This window comes from Solea senegalensis, linkage group LG1, assembly GCF_019176455.1.
Source record: "Solea senegalensis isolate Sse05_10M linkage group LG1, IFAPA_SoseM_1, whole genome shotgun sequence".
Lineage (NCBI taxonomy): Eukaryota > Metazoa > Chordata > Actinopteri > Pleuronectiformes > Soleidae > Solea > Solea senegalensis.
Genome location: NC_058021.1, coordinates 23,165,502 through 23,185,860, shown reverse-complemented (window position 1 = coordinate 23,185,860; position 20,359 = coordinate 23,165,502). Strand labels below are relative to the sequence as shown.

The 20,359-nt window shown below is 41.1% G+C and overlaps 1 protein-coding gene across 1 annotated transcript in view; it reads left to right on the top strand.

The window, feature by feature from the left end:
- LOC122767612 (receptor-type tyrosine-protein phosphatase N2-like) overlaps positions 1 to 20,359 on the top strand; it is a 109,071-nt gene that overhangs the window by 45,415 nt on the left and 43,297 nt on the right. Inside the window, exon 12 of the mRNA XM_044022995.1 lies at positions 7,382 to 7,446. Coding sequence (XP_043878930.1) covers positions 7,382 to 7,446 — 65 coding nt within the window. The remainder of the gene's footprint in view (positions 1 to 7,381; positions 7,447 to 20,359) is intronic.

Sequence of the window (20,359 nt, the reverse complement as noted above, 5' to 3'; positions counted from 1 at the left end):
ACTCACTTCACTCACACTCACTCACTCACACACTCACTCACTTACACACACACTCACTCACTACACCCACTCACTCACACACTCACTCCTTACACCACTCACTCACTCACTGACACATACTCACTCACTCACTGACACACTCACTACACTCACACTCACTACACACACTCTCACTACACACTCACTCACACTTACACTCACTCACTGACACACTCACTCACTAACTCACTCACTTACACTTACACTCACTCACTCACTCACTCACTCACCACACACTCACTCACACACACTCACTCACTGACACACTCAGTCACACACACACTCACCACTCCTTACACTCACTCACTCACTCACACTCACTCACTGATACACTCACACACACACACTCACTCACTTACTCTCACTGACACTCACTCACACTCTCACTTACACACTCACTCACTCACTGACACACTCACTCACTACACACTCACTCACTGACACTCACACACACACACTCACACACACTCACTCACTGACACACACACTCACTCATACACACACCTCACTTATATACTCAGGCACTCACTGACACTCACTCACTTACTTACACACTCACTAACTCACTCACTGACACACTCACTCACTCACTCTCACTCACACTCACTCACACTCACTAACTCACTCACACTCACTTCACACACTCACTCACTCACTGACACACTCACACACACTCACACACTCACTAACTCACTCAACTCACTCACTCACCTCACTCACACTCACTCACACTCACACACACACTCACTCACTACACTCACTCACTCACTCACACACTCACTCACTTACACACACACTCACTCACTCACTCACTTACACACCACTCACTCACTCACTGACACATTTCACTCACTCACTGACACACTCACTACACTCACTCACTCACTAACTCACTCACTTACACTCACTCACTGACACACTTACTCACTCACTCACTCACACCACTCACTACACACTCACTCACTACTCACTCACACACACTCACTCACTCACTCACACTCACACTTCACTTACACACACTCACTCACTGACACTCAGTCACTTACACACACACTCACTCACAACTACTCACTCACTCACTGATACTCACACACTCTTCACTACACACTCACTCACTCACTGACACACTCACTCACTCACTCACACTCACTCACTGACACACCCACTCACTCACTTACACACTCACTCACTCACTTACACACTCACAAATTTAAGTTTCTAGTCAGAAAAGTCAAAATTTTATTTCACATATCTTTAAGATATTATAGACTTTTTACGGACTCTTTTTCTTGTTATGCGCGATAATGAAATGATAAAAAAAATAATAATACTAAGAGTAGAATCTGTCCAGTCTGAGGAAAAGTGGTGTGAGTGTTGATCTGGTAATGAACTCGTGTTATTCCTGTCTCGAGGCAGCGAGTCATTAATTGCGCCAGGTGATGGTCGGGATGTTTTCCTGCTGTCGTCTCAGTCTAATGAATTGTTTGTGTGAACTAATGGAGGTGTTTTAATACCTGCCTTTTTTAAATGTGTGAGCGAGAACTAAGCGAGCAGAGACACCCAAACGCTGTAAATGTCAACAATTAATGTGACAAAAACAAACAAACACATTATTATTATTATTATTGTGGCTATATGGAAGTGTTAGCGGATAATGACTCTGGTCCGCCACACACACACTCCATAACCCCACTGTGTGTGGGTTTACAAAATCTTAATAGTCGTTATTTTTTAATATTATATACATACAGTATGTACGTATACGTGTATATATATATATATATGTATATATATATATATATATATATATACACGTATATGTACAAATATGTATATATACACGTATATACAGAATATACGTATATGTGTGTATACATATACAAACATATGTACATATTTATGCATTTATATATATATACACGTACACATGTACAGTATATATAAATGTTTATGTATAAACACATATGTAGGTATGTGTATACATGTGTGTATATATTTATATACACATGTATAAATATATATTTGTGTATACAATATATATTGTATATATATACAAGTATACATGTATATATGTACCTGTACATAAAAAATAAATAAAATAGTATAGGATAAACAGTTTAGATCAGTGGTTCCCAAAGTCAGGGTCGGGACCCACTGATTTGTTTGCGGTCCCTAAATTTTAATCATCAATTTTGGAAGTTTTAGCAATTCACTTAACTCCTATATATGTGTGTATGTATATATGTATATATGTATATACATATATATATGTATATATATATATATATACATACATATATATGTATATACATATAGATATATATGTATATGTGTGTGTGTATATATATATATATACATAAATATATATACACACACATATATATATATATATGTCACCCTTGTGAAAGAGATCTTGATCTCATTGGGTCTTTTATCTGGTTAAATATCGATATACATATAGACAGTGGTGGGCTGTCAGGGCCAGCAGGGCCTTGTTTGCTGACCCTGACTATATCAAAAAAGTATTTTTTTTTTAATTATTATTATTATTTTTAATAATCAAATTAATTTGTGTCTGAACATGTCTGAATTCAATGACTTTTTCAGTATGTTATGATTATATTTCCAGAAAGAATATGGTTATTTTTTGTGAAACTGAGCTGGATTTTCCTGGATGTCATTAAACGCATCATAGCTCCGTGGACCTGCTCTAGTAGTATTGCTGGCCTTTCGTTGAAGCTGTCATTTCCTATTTGGTTATAACTTTGACTGACGTGTGTCGTCAGCCAATCAAAATGTGATATCATAGTGACAGAACTCCCCAGGCCCAGCGACGTGTCTGGCGCTAGCCCCCGCTGTTGTCATCAACGACGTTTGAACCTGTGGCGGGTTTTGAAGTGAGCTATGATCACTGCATTAACACCACAGATCCATCATGTTTCTGATCTCCTTCGTGTGCACTTGTCACGGCGATCGTTTGGAGAAAAGAAGGAAATTATTTCAAGAGGAAGACCTACACCGAAGAGGTACATGATTTCTGGTAGTTGGAGTGTTAATGATAAATGTATAACATGTTTTAGAAGTGGTGAGGACAAAACTGTTGATCTTAAATAGTGCTGGGGACGTGTTCCGCCGCGGAGCTGACGCCTATGCTTATGTGGAAGCTTGTTTTTGTGTCATATAGTGGTTTGTGAAATTGCGGTTGCTAAGTGACTTAATCGAAGATGTGGTGGTAATGATGCAGTATCCTATAGATGCGCAGTGGTGTGCGTGTGCGCTAGGGCGTGTTTTTTGGTTTTTTTACTGAAGGCCCTGACTTCACGGTCCGCTACTATAGGTATATATTTATATATATATATGTGTATATATATGTGTATATACTGTATATATGTTTACATGTAAATACGTATATATATATATATACTGTGTATATTTACATTTATGAACGAGGAGTTTACAGTGCTAAAGGCCAAAGGAAGATTGCGTTGTTCATCGATAATCTGCGAGCGGAGCAGGAGGGAAAGGCGTAAACTGGGATTATTTGTCTTCTTTTCTTTACATTTCGAGAATATTCCGTCCTTCACTGATTCTCTTGGATATGTGGGAAATAAAAAACAAAAAACATGGAGCCTGAAGAAAATAACGAGGACCAAATCCCATTTCTACAAAACAGGCCCTCTTTATTATTCCTCCCAAAAACACACACGCTTCATTTGTCACTCGGGTCGCCCCCAGTGCCTGGAGTTTTGCTTTATGTTAACTCAGTGCATGTGAGAGGCTCTCGGAGGGAGATGCAGCGAGTGCCACCGATTCACAAATGCTTAATTTTTCACTGCTGACAAAAGAGAGAGTGAGAGAGCGAGAGGGGCCTGGACTGACAAACTGCACTGTAAAAAATACTGTACTACCATACGGATTTCTCATGTATTATTTTGAGAGCAGTCATTTTCTAATCCATGATGTATTTTACCTTAATTTGCCGTGTTTTCATGCATTAAAAAACATATTTAACTGAAAAAGTCATGTAGAAAATTCGCCTCTAATCGCCACACTTTTAATATTTGAATTGGAGTTGTCACAATACCAAAATGAGTAACCACAATAATATACCAGACAAAGTATCACGGTTCCGGGTATTATCGTGACACTGTGGTCTTTTTTTATTATTATAATTTTTATGAACTGCAATGTATTTGTACAAGTTATAAATATTTATTATAACATTTAAATACTTAAAATGTTGTTTGGTGCATGATAAACATATAATATATATATATTTATTTATATATATATATATATATATATATATACACATAATATAAATATATATTTATGATTATAGATATATAAATATATATAGATATATACATATAATCATTCAGTTTCCTTTGCACATTAATTTATGTTTAACTAATATAAATAATTAACTAGGATAACAAATCCACTGTCTTTTTGAAAAATCTATTTGACAATAATGCTTATTTTCCAACATAATGAACCATAGAGAACAAAATACAATAAACAGCGACTGATTCCCTGTGAAAACTATATTTTTATGCCTTTTCTATGTGCTTTATACTTTGACATCCTTTAACTCTTCATTCCTCAGCCTGTACACGGAGCATATAGCCAATACTAACCTGGTATTCGACATATAAATTTGGGTGACGACACTGCAGGTGTTTTATGAGGTTGGATGTGTTCCCTCCTTTGACTCCTATAGCTCGCCTGCACAGTGGACGGCCACGTCTATTGCTTTACTGTCTGTGCCTCGTATAAAGCCAAAATAGTTACAGAACTTTAGCTTGTTGTTTGTTTTGAAACAAATTTCTATCAAGCGGAGCTGTCTTCATGGAGTTCGTTCTTGCCGGCAGAAACACACAAACAGCCAATCAGCTAACAGACGGGCGGACCCAGCGTGCGGAAACAGCCTATCATATCCCCGAACATCCCCAGTAACAGGCAAACAGCCAATCATTCAGCAGCTGTGTAGTTCGGTTGCAGTAGTTGCAATGTGGGTTTATTTATGAGGGAGTAGCATGCAGTGAGAAGCCGGGAGGCTTGTAGCGGAAACTGGCACCGGTAGTATAGTAATCCACAGTAGTACTGTCCTCGCTCCCAAATGGTGGAACGATCTCCCCATCGACATCCGGACAGCGGAAAGCCTCCACATCTTCCACCGCCGACTAAAAACAAATTTCTTCCGACTTTACCTCGACTAAGACGACAAAAAAAAAAACTTGTACTTCGCACTTATGACTAGCACTTCATAGTTTGATCTACTTGAAGCTCTTACTTCTAGCTCTTATTTGTACCCAAATGTTTAAATGCACTTTTGTAAGTCGCTTTGGATAAAAGCGTCTGCTAAATGACATGTAATGTAATGTAATGTAGTACCGTCGTGTAGAATTTCTAGTATAGTAGGAACACAATTACAATTTGGCACCGCGCAACTCTAATTTGAATAGTTATTCCACAAAAGCACTTACTGTGACATTCACAGTAAAATCCTCATCTCAACATCATGGATTATTTTCTTGGTTAATCTGCAATTGATGTTTTTGGTTTTTAATAAAAATTGACTATAGACTTTGATCATGGAAGTCAAATTAATGACATAACTCACTTTGTGTCACTGGTGCCGCACGGTGGTGTAGTGGTTAGCACTCTCGCCTTGCAGCGAGAAGACCCGGGTTCGAGCCCCGGTTGGAACAAGGGCCTTTCTGCATGGAGTTTGCATGTTCTCCCCGTGTGTGCGTGGGTTCTCTCCGGGTTCTCCGGCTTCCTCCCACAGTCCAAAAACATGCAATGTGGGGAATAGGTAAATTGGACACTCTAAATTGACCATAGGAGTGAGTGTGAGAGTGAATGGTTGTTTGTCTCTAGTTGTGTGTGGCCCTGCGATGGACTGGCGAACTGTCCAGGGTGTACCCCGCCTATCGCCCGATGTAGCTGAGATTGGCACAGCACCCCCTGCGACCCTCTGGTGGAGGATAAAGCGGTTAGATGATGACTGACTGACTGACTTTGTGTCACTGAGGTCAAGCTGAACAAACTATTTTAAAAGCTGAAGTGACAAAATAAGACATTTGAACTCAGTGATGGAGGAAGCAGTGGATCAACAACTCCTGTTAAAATCTCTGATTTTCACTGTGGACTTTGGTGTAGGAGAGTGAGTGGTTAAAAAAGCAAAAAAAAAACAAAAACATAGCAATAACAACATTGATGTAACGTATTGGACAGTAGCCACAGTTTAAAAGAAAGGGCAACGGCAGATTACATCAAATCAAATAGATTTTATCAATAAAATGAAAATGGGTTGATTCTATCAACTTTGAAAGGACGGAGAAAACAAAGCTTTTCTGATGTGTGACGAAACAAATTTTTCCAACAGTGATTGTAATAGTTTAGGCATCTGAAATATTTAAATATTATGTTGTCTCATTACGTTTTTATGATAAAATCTGAAAGTCCTCGATTTGAATATAAGATATTTAAAAAGATCATTTTCTTTGCTCGCTCACTCGTGAGTGTGTGTAAAATGTAAAAGCTTCTGGTTTTAAAGCAAAATTGTGTTCAGGTCAAGGTTTCCTTCGCTGGTGAATGGAGTGTAAAAACGTGAATATGAAGACATTATTCACACCTTCATCGTCATGTGTGCCTGTAGACAAAGCAAACTCGCTCTCCGTCTCCGCTCTTTCACGCCGATGCATAGCAAAATAATTAGATTTTTCTCGTTTTCTTTCATTCATCACGTTCTGTTTGTTTTCTGTGATGTTTGTTTCCCTTTAAGGGTAATTTTTCCTTCCAAAGGAAAATTCAGTGCAGAGGTTAATTCCATCTGTGAAGAAGTCAATTTTAATATCAGCAGCTCTGCAGTGAAGAGACGCAACAGTAACTGCATGTTTTACCGGGAGAATTAGAAAATGAAACGGCTCCTGGCATGAATTTGCGCGAGGAACCTATTGTTATCCTTCAGATTATTATTATATCCATGCTGTGTGGTCATTTTTGAGGGGGTTAACATGCCCTCTAGATTAAAGAAAGGATAGTTTTTCTTCTTTTCATCATTAATGTTCTCCTTTATGCAGACGATGCACTCCTCTTTGTTCGATTCTTTGTTCGATAAAACGATTGCAGAAAGACCTGCTGTCATCATTGCTGCCCAGTAGTGTGCAGCTTTATTTATTTATATTCTCAATAACTAACTAATGTTGTACATAATTGATGTTTTTTAAAACACTGACCTGGAGTTACTTCTCTGTTTCTCCCATGTTACTGATGTCCTCACTGTTCCACCACACTGATGACTGTCGTCTTCTCTGTCGTCTTCTCACCGTAGTTCAACACAAAGTGGATTTGGAGAAGGAGGCCAAGCTCAGCATCCTGGAGGCCGGAGTCACAGATGTGAGTACAATTAAAATCCAAACCCGTTAAAGATCATTTATGGTTGCCGGGCAAACCTGAAGTAGCCAAAGATCAATATTACGATGATAAACCTCATCCTCGTTGGTCAGAAATATGTGAAAACGTGGGTTAAAACTTCCCTTTTTTTGAGCATAATGTGTTTAATCATTCCTTTGACCCAGTTTTGGATCAAAGGAATCGGACTCGGCTGTTTGTTGTGAGCAAGAACGCAAGATTTTCCTCTAATCTCTTTGTCATTTTCATATTTTTCCTGTCCTTTCACTGATTTCTTGGCCTTGCCGTGCACGAAAGCTCTCCAAACTCGGTACGCTCATCGAGTTTCAAGTTTTAGAGCGATCCGATGAATTCTGCGGCAATTGGTAAAAAACACCTTTTGTGTTCCCACTAGCCATGCTGTTGGCTTCCACTTTGTCTTTTAGGGCACAACGTTAACCTGCAAAGCCAGTGATTGCACCACCTACTGCCAACAGGCAGTACTGAAGGTGTACTACCCATATTGGACTAACGTAGCACTAGATTCTCTATTTCTGACATAACAAATCAATGGTGGCCTCTCTCCCTCTCTCTGTCTCTCCCTCTCTCTCTCTCTCTCTCTCTGTCTCTCTCTCCATCTCTCTGTCTCCCTCTCTCTGTCTCTCTCTCCCTCTCTCTGTCTCTCTCTCCCTCTCTATCTCCCTCTCTCTGTCTCTCTCTCCCTCTCTCTCTCAAATCAAAAAGGGTCTTTATTGGCATGTTAACATGCATCTTACATTGCCAAAGCATATATTTATCAACATTGTTCATACACTCTTATTTACACACTACAGTATACATAATATGTACAATATCTGTATAAAGTAAATACAGAGTAGCTGTTCAGTAGGTTAGCTGCTCTTCTCTCTCTGTCTCTCCCTCTCTGCGTTACTATTCTCCGACCATCACGTCCGTGCTCACTGCACAGTGAGGCAGCGGTCAGCTCTCACAGAGAACGAGTGCAGGAGGGAGGACGGGGAAAAGAGGGGAGTGGAAGGTCAGTGGAGAGGATCCTTGCTGAGGCTGATCAGCCTCTGACATCACCAAATTGTCACAGTTCTTCTTACTATTTCAGCCAGCTATGTCTATGTTTAAAATAAGTAATATTTTTAGGATCCCCATGGGTCCTTGAAATCCTTGAAAGTTTGTGAATTTCAATAAATGGTGAAGACTTGAAAAATGTTGAAAATGCCCATGAATAGACATGGGTCATTGAAAGGTGCTTGAATTTTGTGCAATAAAGTGGTTGAGTTCATATTTAGGTAAATGTCTCCCACCGCCATTTGTGCCCTTCAGGGTTCCCACGGGTCCTTGAAATCCTTGAAAGGAAACTTGAAAAACTCCCAAGATATTTACCTCAATGTTAACACAACCTCTTCCTTGCACAAAATTCAAGCACTTTCAATGACCCCTGTCTTTTTAAGATTGATTTTCAAAAACCTTTAAGGGCCATGATTTTCTTTTTCCAAGCACTTTAAAGTTTTTCCCCATGGGTCCTTGAAGTCCCTTGAGAGTTTGTGAGTTTTAATAAAAAAGGCCCTTATAAAATGTTTGAAAATAGCCCTAAATAGACATGGGTCATTGAAAGTGCTTGAATTTTGCAAAATTGATATTTTAGGTAAATGCCTTTCGCTGCTGTTTGTGCCCACAGGGTCCTTGACGTCCTTGAAGGTTTAGGAAATTTGGGAAAAAAAATTCCAGTGGAGACATTTGCCTCAATATCAATGTATAATAACTTTTCTTGCACAAAATTCAAGCACTTTCAATGACCCGTGTCTTTTTAAGGTTGATTTTCAATAACCTTTAGGGGCCTTGAATTTCTTTTTCCATATTTAAAAATCCTTGAAAGTTTGTAAGTTTTTGTTCACTTTTTTGTTCGTCTTGGGCCAAATCACGTTCACGTGGGTGCTGCTGCTGTAACTGCTGCTGCTGCTTTTGCTGTAACTGTAATTGCTGCTGTAACTGTAACTGCTGCTGCTGTAACTGCTGTTGTCACTGCTGTGACTGCTGCTGCTGTTACTGCTGTAACTATAACTGCTACTGCTGCTGTAACTGTAACTGCTGATTTAACTGCTGCTGCTGTTACTGTAACTGCTGATGTAACTGCTGCTGCTGTTACTGTTGCTGCTGTAACTGCTGCTGTAACTGGGCTGGGCGATATACCAGTAGTAAGAGTTATACCGGTATGTTTTTGAAAGAGATATGTAGTTGACACAATATCGCCATACTGGTATATTATATATTATTTTTATGTTGCCTTGCGAACGCTATTTAATAAAGCCAACCACTTCTCTCTGAGCCTACAAGCCTAGTTCAGCTGCTCAATCATGTACGTGCTATGTAGGGTTCTCCCACCCACGCTACGCATCACAACAGGAGAGTGAGCAGTTGGTGGCTAAGAAAAACTATTATGGCGCTGTTATTTATAAATAAAATGTGTACTTTTACTCTGATACATTTTTCTTAACCATCGCCATCTCGTTAATACAAAATAAAAGTTGAGCTGATGACGTAATTCCTGTTTGTCGTCACTAGTTTTTAGCGGCACCAGTTTTTAGCCACAGATTTTGTCTCCAAGTGGACTTAAAACACACCAGCGGCTCATTGTTTACCCTGTCCGACACTGATGCTCTAGTCTCGGGGTTTCTGGTCTTCTGTCTCTGGGCTGAGCGGTTGGCCGCTCAGCCCAGAGCGGTTAGCTAGCGAGCTAACCCGTTTTGTTCAAAATACCGTTATAATAGCGCATATCACATTCGAACAAAAAATATTGCGATATCAGTTTTGGTACATATCGCCCAGCCCTAATGTAACTGCTGCTGCTGCCTGCTGTAACTGTTGTTGCTGTTACTGCTGCTGCTGCTGTAACTGTTGCTGCTGTTACTGCTGCTGCTGCTACTGCTGATATACCTGCTGTTACTGTTGCTGCTGTTACTGCTGCTACTGCTGCTTCTGTTACTACTGCTGCTGTTACTGCTGCTGCTGCTGCTGCTGTTACTGCCAGAGCCGGATTAAATAAATGGACTATACTAGGCAGACTGTATTTTTTGAGCCCCCCTCCATCGATGTTATTTATGAATTGAAATCTGAAACTTACCAAACTTACTAATAAAAGTGAATTCACATTTTACATAGCGTAGTCTTTGGTTAGGGGGTGGTTCTTTGTATGCCAAAATAAGTCATGTGTCGTATATTAAACAGTCTATCGGACTATTTTTTGATTTTTATCACTGTATTTATACGTGATCCTTATCTTATCCATTGCGAGTGTCATTGTTAAGGCAGTAGTACCAGTAAATCACCAATAGGTGTCAGCATTGCTATGTAAACAGAGCAAATCAGATAATTGTTGTAAGCTATTGCATTTTGCAGAAAATCTTAATTAAATGAGTTGATTAAATTGAATAGTCAAATATACAAAGACCAATAAAATTTGCAGTAAGAGAAACTGTGCTGTCGTGGTAAAGATGTCAAGCATCACCTCTCTTCCATTTTCTGGTATTCAACACTCAGCAGCTCAGCTCCTGGTCTGGACTGTTCAGCAGTTTTCTCCACTGGTCTGGATGTTTCTCTGGATGGTGTACTGTGCAGTGTTGTTTTTGGAAGCCATTCTACGTCACGTTTCAGTAATTTCTATATGTGATAGTTTTAGTCTACGAAAACTCTAAAAAGTTTTAGTCATTTTTTTTTAATATAATATTGGAGATTACTGTTGGGCAGAAACCTTTAATTTTAACCTTTAAATCATACAACAGTGTCACACATAAGTTTGACATGAAATTCTGCCGGTGGTGCACCGCGACCGACTCTAGATCGGCTTGGAAGTGCTCGGGGCGAAGGTGGTTTACAGCGAACCCCACACGGACCTCGCCGCGGACATTGTGCACTTGCTGCGGCTTCTCCCGCCCGACTGCCTCCGGCACGACTGTCGATCGGAGCAGACTGTCCTCAGAACGCCCTGACAGTGTCACGTCATCAGGACGAGGAGCATAAATCGTCTTGAAACGCGGACCAAGTCATTTTTAGGTTTTGATTGTCCCTCTGTCCGGGCCCCCCCTGCCAATCGGGCCCTAGGCACGTGCCTAGTTTGCCTTTGCATTAATCCGGCTCTGGTTACTGCTGCTACTGCTGCTGCTGTTACTGCTGCTTTTACTGCTGCTGCTGTTACTGCTGCTTTCCTCATCCATTTACCACCTGTGGAAGCTTGCGTACCCCTGGTGGTACACGGACCACAGTTTGAGAACTGTGGCTGTAGTTGCTTAAAGTCTAAACTTAACTTGAGCTGAACCTGTTTAAACACAGGTCACAGATATAAAAACAGTGTTGGAATGTAATCTCCACATAATCCACGTTTCCACAGCAGATAATCTGGATTGTAGTGCTTTTACTCCCTCATCCCTTCATCATTGTTTTTTCCTCATGGTTTCACGGTGAGCGTCAGTGTTGGTTCAGAACAGAGAACAAACAGCTGGATTACACTGAGATTATTCACAAGGATAAATTACATGATTGGACATTAGGACAATGACACACACACACACATGTGTGTAGGGTTTTTTGTGTGTGCGATTGTGTGGCGACACTCGTTCATAGATATTTAAACGAATGGATGAGAGGAAGTGAACGGAGAGGCTGCTGAAGTGCGGCCTCACCTTTCTCTGGCCGAGACACCGAGCCTGAGCGGTCTTTGATATGGAAATCACTGCTCACAGCGGGGCACCCAAGGGCCAGATGCATGCTGGGTATATGTGTGTGTGTGTGTGTGTCAGAGTGTCAGTGTGCGATGGAGTTTCCTTTCATCAGAGCAGTTTGGTACGTCTGACACTGACGTCACTCTGTCTGCCTGTCTGTCTGACTGACTATCTGTCTGACTGTCTGTTTGTCTGACTGTCTAATTTCTATGAACAAACTGTAGCAAAATAAAAATCTAATTATTTTTCTTAGCCACCATTAAGTGTATGAAATGGTCAAACCACACTCGCTCACACACACTCACTCACTCACTCACTCTCTCCCTCGCTCACACTCACGCACTCCCTCACTCCCACTCACTCCCTCCCTTGCTCCCACTCACTCACTCACTCACTCTGTCCCTTGCTCACACTCCTCCCCTCTCTCACTCACTCCCCTCACTCTCACTCACTCACTCTCTCCCTCGCTCACACTCACTCACTCCTTCGCTCACACTCACTCATGCACTCCCTCGATCACTCACTCACTCAGTCCCATGCACTCCCTCGCTCACACTTACTGAAAATCTATTTATTTTTCTTATTAAGTGTATGAAATGGTCAAACCACACTAACTCATTCACTTACTCGATCACACACCGTCACTCTCTCACTCACTCTCTCCCTCGCTCACACTCACGCACTCCCTCACTCCCACTCACTCCCTCCCTTGCTCACACTCACTCCCTCGCTCTCACTCACTCCCTCACTCTCACTCGCTCATGCACTCCCTCGATCACTCACTCGCTCTCACTCACTCACTCCCTCGCTCATGCACTCCCTTGCTCACACTCACTCAAAATCTATTTATTTTTCTTATTAAGTGTATGAAATGGTCAAACCACACTAACTCATTCACTCACTCGCTCACACACGGTCACTAACTCACTCACTCTCTCCCTCGCTCACACTCACTCACACACTCCCTCGCTCACACTCACTCCCTCACTCACACTCACTCACTCACTCCCTCACTCTCACTCACTCGCTCTTTAACTAAAATACTTGTGTGAGTATTTTAGTTAACATTTACAGTGGACTAAAAATAACACAAAAAGCTCTTCATCTTTGTGTTACCTCACAAAGGTATTGTGTTTGTTTGCTAGCTAGCTAGTTAGTTAGCTATCCCAGAAAGATAAAAAGCTATTTAGTTAGTTATCTCTGAAAAATAAGTAGCTTGTTAGTTAGTCAGTTAGTTATCTCTGACAGATAAGTAGCTTATCGACTAGATGAATCGATTGATCTAAACAGGAAGTAAATCATTTAAAAAAAAGAAGGTAAAGTTGAGGACTCCTCTTTGAATCCCTCAGTTTTCCTGACAATCTGGATGACGTGAAATTCTCCTCAATCCTCTGGATTGTTTTTTGTCACTTAGCGTTAGAATTAGCATTTGTGTTTTCTCTGCGGAGCAGACGACAGATTACAGATGACATTTAGACTCCACTGGTGACCACGGCTGCAGCAAAGTAAAGCATCAGTCTGATGAAAGGTGTGTGTGACAGATGATGTAAAATAAACACAGAGAATTTATTTCTCAGACAGAAATTGTACGAGTGGGATGTTGATATCGTCTGTCTGTTATCTCAGTGACATTAAAATGCTACGACTGCAGGAGAAACTCGTCGCTCCGTGTTTGTCTTGTGTTTCACAAAGCCTGAAAAAAGTAAAAGAATCAAAAACCACTCACTAAGGACTCAAAGGTCATAGACGATATCGCACTGTGTGACACGCCTCTTGTGTGGACTTGTTACTGCGTGTCTGTGTAACACGTAAACAAACACACGTTTAACTCTTTGTAACTTCATTATAACGTCAGGAAACTATATAATGTATCAGGAATAGTTACATGTTAAGTCATGAATGTTTTTAAGAAAAATAAAATTCACCTTTTCACAAGTAGTTCAGGTTTAAAGTTTTGGGAAACAAACTGTAAATAACCAAAACGTTAACAAAACCAATAAGATAGATAGATAGATAGATAGAGAGTTTGGTGGTTGGATCTGATCTGTGACAGTTTTTGGGTTCATGTATATGCTGATGATAATCGAGTGTCTCCCTGTGGTCGGCTGAATTTGATCCACCGTGAGAAGTGTTAAAAAACAAAGCAGGTACTCAAAAATGGTGATGCATCAAGTTATTTAGTGCATATTTAAAATTGACCACAAACCTTGAAACATATTTTTGGGCTTGTTTTGATGTTTAAGTATGGACGGAAAATACAAGTTCCAGGTCTTTGGAAACTCTGCTGTCTATGTGTCTCGGCTGATCTGAGTTTTTGGGCTCATGTATATACTGATGATTAGCGAGTGTTTATTTGTTGAGTTGAAATTGAAGGAAAATGAACACAGCTGTTCTTTTGTACACTGGCTAATATTTCCAATTTCATCATTCATAGATTTAACCAGATTTAAACCTTGCTCTCATGTGGACAGAAAAAAATCCAAGTTTGGTGTTTTTGTGTCTAGATAAGATGGAACATAATCTGACCTAAAGTAGCTGCGGTCCAGCTACAAGTTCCTTCTTCTTTTCCCCTAGAAAATGTGTGTTATCATCTCTGTATTTTTCACCTCATTAGGGAGTTCAGGATGAGACATGAGGGGGAAAGTGATGAGAGTTTGTTTTCATTGTTGGCCCTTGGCCCTCGAAGCGATCATTACAGCACACGGTGGTGCAGATTTTTAAAGAAAGTTTAGTGGCGCAGACATTTTAACTTTTTTTCCCCCCGCTCTTCAAACGCCACAAAGAGACACTGCTCTTCTCAGAGTGCTCTCCAGGCTGAGGGACCTGCTGCACAAATAATGTTTTCCACTGAGCAATCTCCCACAGGTCTGACCTTGGCAGCTTTTATCAGGTGATGAAACTTTGAAAAGATTGCACTGTTTTCCAGACTAGCGCCACTGCTTTTAAACCACAAAACACTGCAATCACTCACTAAAAACCAAGATCAGGTCTGATCAGAGGTTTCTGCAAATGCATCATTCCATCCCAAACACATGTATGTATATATATATGTGTATATATATATATGTGTATATATATATATATATATATATATATATATATATATATATATATATATATATATACATATATATATATATATATATATATGTATATTTATATACATTTATATATATCCTCACCTCCTCGGTGTCAGGGGTCACATGGCCGCCGCTCCTCTCCTCAGAAGCACACGCCTCCTCATTAGCATTGGCTGGTTTCATCAGATTAGTTTAAATTAAACTGTGAAATTGTTGGAGCCGTTAGCTTAAATTGGGACGCGGCGAGGGCACTGGCGGTGACAGAGCTGGGCAGAGAGCGAGGAGAGAGGAGAAGGAGGGAGTGGAGGGGTCAGCGCTGCCAGCCTGGCTTGCTGCCACCGCTCCGCCCTCACTTTCACACAAGCACACTGCCGAGCTCATGAAGCAGAGTGATTCCCAGTGAGTGAAGCAGCTCCGAGATGAATGTGCAGCATTAGTTTGTCTGTTTTTAACCTTCTTAAACTCACAGCTGTCCTTTAACCATGAGTTTCATGATTCTGATTTTATGGCTGTAGAATTGTGAGAAAATAAATGTTCTTCTGCAAGAAAGAAGTTGAGTTGATATTTAGGTAAATCTGCCAAAACAGGGTGTAGTGAAAGAAAAAATGGGGGACAGAAGGGAGGTGAGATAGAGACAGAAGATTGAGAGAGCAGCTCTAAGTTTAGTCAAAGACATTATTGGACTTGGCAACAATATATTAAGAAACAGCAAATAGTGTGTACCAGTGTTGCTTATTGATGTTTTAGTATCTGGAGTTCTGTGAACTGTCAATTGCTTTTTCTTTACTCTTGGATTGAGGCAACAATAACACATACACACACACAGACAGGCAGCAGGTGGACGTGTGAATGATTGAATGTGAGGCTGAGCTGAGACAAGCGTTCACCTTGATCAACAGCTCTGTCCTGACTCTGGAACTCAGTGCTAAATAATGCTACTGCTCTACTTTAACCAGATACTGTGTGTGTGTGTGTTTGCGTTTGCGTGCATGTGCGTGCGTGCGTGTCGGTCACTCTGACACACACTCACACACAGTTTTGTGACTGGACACATTAGAAGCAGATTAAAAGCCAATAAGACAAACATCCAATAATAATATTGAATCCATTCCAGTTAATTTTTTTCACAAACGAACGTCGTTGCCAGACGTCTGGTTCAGAGGCGATAACAAAGTGTCCTCTGTCCTCTGTGTGTCCAGTTATGTAAAAAAATAATACACCTCAGTTTTACATTAACTTTCTGTGAGTCTTTGAAGGTGCAGTGTGTAAAATTTAGATTACATTGTTTTCATTTATCTGCAGAAATTAAAGATAAAATAATAAATACACTTGTGTTCAATCGCTGATATCATGAGTCTGAGTATCTACCGATGTCACAAACTTTAGTATCTATCGATACCAATATCACAAACTTGAGTGTCTACGGATATCACAAACTCGGATACTGATATCACAAACTCGAGTATCTACAGATATCACAAACTCGGATACTGATATCACAAACTCGAGTATCTACCGATATCACAAACTCGAGTATCTACTGATATCACAAACTCCGATACCGATGTCACAAACTTTGATACCGATATCACAAACTCGAGAAGGCCCCGCCCCTTTTCTGTTTACAAATCTGAATAAGACAAATTTAAAGCATATTATATCGTGAATCACAGTTAGTTTGTGGAGGATAAAGGTGAGGTTAAAGAGATTCAAGTGTCTCTGTGTCGTTCAAACCCAGACGTTATTCTGTCTTTACTGTACGTTGAAGATTTATGTCTCGGGGGGGTGTCAGGGCCGGGGGGCGGGGCTACCGTATCATTCAGATGATGGCTGTTTTGTCTCGAGTGCCATCTCTGAAGACGAGAGCAGTGGGGGAGGACGGTGAGTCAGGAATCCAAAATATGTCCCTGCACAAAGGACATTGGTTTGGTCGTGGGTGTGAAAGCTCACACACGAGTGGTTTTTCCGTAGCGTGTCCGGAGCAGTGTCCGGACCGTCTGACGTGGCGTCCATGTGACACGGCTGATGGCGGCGCGGATGTTTGGCGTCAGAACAAAGAAGCAGATGGTTGTGAGATGAGTGATGTTTTCCAAGCTCATTATGTGGCGACTGTTGTTCTGAAGTCTTTTGTTGGCACGGCAGTTAATGACAGTGAGGGCCGCGTCACTCCTGGTGTTCCTGTAAGCTTCGCACACGTCAGCACACTTCATGTCCTTTTGAACACGCCCACACTAATGAACAGACAACACCAGATAATCCTTACACTAATAAACTCAGAAATTCTTTTGACAGGAATTTGAAGATGTGAAGTGTTGACTGTGAAGTGTTTGGTCGAGCGCTTGTCGAGAACCGAACTCACCAACATACTGGACTAATAACTCCAGGAATCTCTGTCTTTCTGTCTGTGCTCTTGCTTTTCTCAACGACTCCACGTCGGAAAGACTTCAGGATTTTACATTTTACTCCGGTACTCCAAAGAGAAGGATGGTAAAGCATGGAACTGTTGTGGCTGCTTATTTTGGTCCTGAAAACCAAACCAAACCAAACCGATCCACTCAGTGGAAACACTATGGACTAAGGGGACTGATGTGCACCTTTTCAGCATCTTCAGTTTAACAGATATCACGGCGTATACGATTGTCTCGCAATCTGACGATTTTCACAGAATCGTTGTGTCGCGATATTATTGGTATCATGGACCATACTTTGTATCATGAGTTACGCTGTGATTCACACCGCTGTAGTTGCAGGATCCCCATACCATGTTTCCAGAACTGGGTTCTTCAACCGAGACGACGTGAGAACCTCTGGTATCTCACCTCTCACCGTAGCTGCCAACAACATCCAAGACACTGATGTATATACAACCAAGGCCATGTAAGGATTATTGGAGTGTTCACAGATTATAATCTTGCTCCATATGTACGCCAAGACCTCGTTGATGGGTGGTGTACTTCTCTGTCCACATTTGGATCAAAAATCACATTTTGTGCTCGTTTTTTTAAATCTGAAGGAACGACCCAGTGTTTGTGAATTCATCGTGGGTCAAACCCTGGACACATCTCCAGTCCAGAGCAGGTGTAGTGATGGTGTTGGTGCGTCGCTTGTCTCTTGCTGAAGTCATCATGGAGAGTAAAAAGGTGACGTCATTATTTTAATCACAGAGCTGCTGCTGAAAGGAGAAGGGAAATGAAACGTTGGCGCCCAAAAAGCTTCCTAAAAACCTTTTTGTTTCAGGGAGCTGCTGGCGGGGTACACACACACACTCACACGCACACTGCCTGCCACCTCCAGCTGTCGCCAAGGGGGACAAAAGGAGGTGTGGGGGGTGTCTGTTTAGAAGCTGGAGTGTTTGTGTGTGTGTGCGCGTGCATACATGAGTGTGTGTGGGGTTGTTGAATAGAAAGATAAACTAAGAAATCCCCCCCACACACACAGCAGTTTCTTCTACAGCTCAACAGTTAGTCGTCAAATCAGATGATTTTAAACACAATTACAGTAAAACTGTTGTTATTATTGTTCTATGATGTAATCCACATGTTTGACCTGGTTAGTCCATAATAATCTGATCCATGTCAGTGGACATTGAACTGAATCTTGACTTATTTTATTTTCCACATGTGAACACATGGATTTTATATTCATGCTCTAAAAATAAAATTAAATAAAGACTGACATGTAAACACTAAAAAGACACATGTAAAGTGTGCACACATGCACACACACACACACACAGTCAGTGCTAAGTCCTACAGTCTCCTCCCATGTTTGCTGCAGCTGTTTGTCCTTCATGGACTCAGATCCTCCTTCTTTAGTCTCTGCAGCTAAGAACTAATTAACCCTGTTTGTTGATGAATGTGTGTGCGCGTGTGTATGTGTGTACAGTTACAGTAGATGGCAACAGTGGAATTAAAGACACGAGCTGTGAATTTACTGGTCACAAAATCACAAGTAAAAACTAAAACATTCTTGCATTGTATTTACAATGAGAGTTTATGTTGACCTGTGATCTGAGCTTTTATTATTTAGTCGAATAAAAGTAACTTTTACTTCTTTTTCTTCTGCTTCTACTTCTGGAGAATTAGTCAAAATAATCCATTCTGACTGAACACCTGATGCATGTGAATGCAACGCCACATCTCATTTTTTACAACCACGCATGCGATGGAATAAAAAAACGCGACGTACTTGCCAGCGTCCACACTCCCAGAGCGGAGTGTGGACGCTGGCAAGTACGTCGCGTTTTTTTTACATCTGTACGTTGACTTTGCAAGTAAAGCTGATGCACGGCGGCAAACGTGGGCTTTTGTTGACTGAAGATGAAGATACAATGTTTTGGCTTTTCACACACCTCGGCTTCTGTTTCCTTCACACAAGAGCAAAACATGGAGCTCAGTCTTGGTTTTTTCCATTTTGTTTTATGCAATTGAAGCCATTTTCTCCTGGGCTATCGTTCTTCACACGCAGACTTTCCCGAGTAAACAGACGAGGGTTCAAGGAGTTGGTGATCCTAGACTAAACTAGACGAGTCCAGAAAAAAGACTGTAAGAGAGAAGAAGAATAGACGGAGAATGGTGACACGGCTACTTACTGATACAACTGCACGAATTATCCCTTTAAGCCTCTCTCACTCATTCTCCCTGTCTCTCTCTCTCTCTCTCTTTCTGTCTCTCTCCCTCTCTCGTCTTTCTCCTCCTGTCGGCAACATGTGGGGCCGTTGCCATGGTAACGAGGGGAGGTGACATGTGCTGTAGATAGGCGGGAGGTGGAGGGAAGGGATGGGAGGAATATAAGGAGGAGCCCCCACAGTGCACTTTGTAGTCTGTGTGTGTGTGTGTGTGTGTGTGTTGGAGCAGAGAGAGGTTCTCTCTCTTCCTCCTCTCTCTCCTCGTCTCGTCTTCACTCGTCCCTCCCTTCCTCTCCTCTCTCTCTTCGTCTCGTCTTCACTCGTCTCTCCCTTCCTCTCCTCTCTCTCTTCGTCTCGTCTTCCCCTCTCTCCGTGTCCAAGCTCATCCTCAACGGCGCCGAGGAAAAAAAAAATGGATGAAACAAACAGCAAAAAGAAAGAAAGGAAAGCTGGGAACTTTCTTTTTATCTTTTACTTCTCAAAGG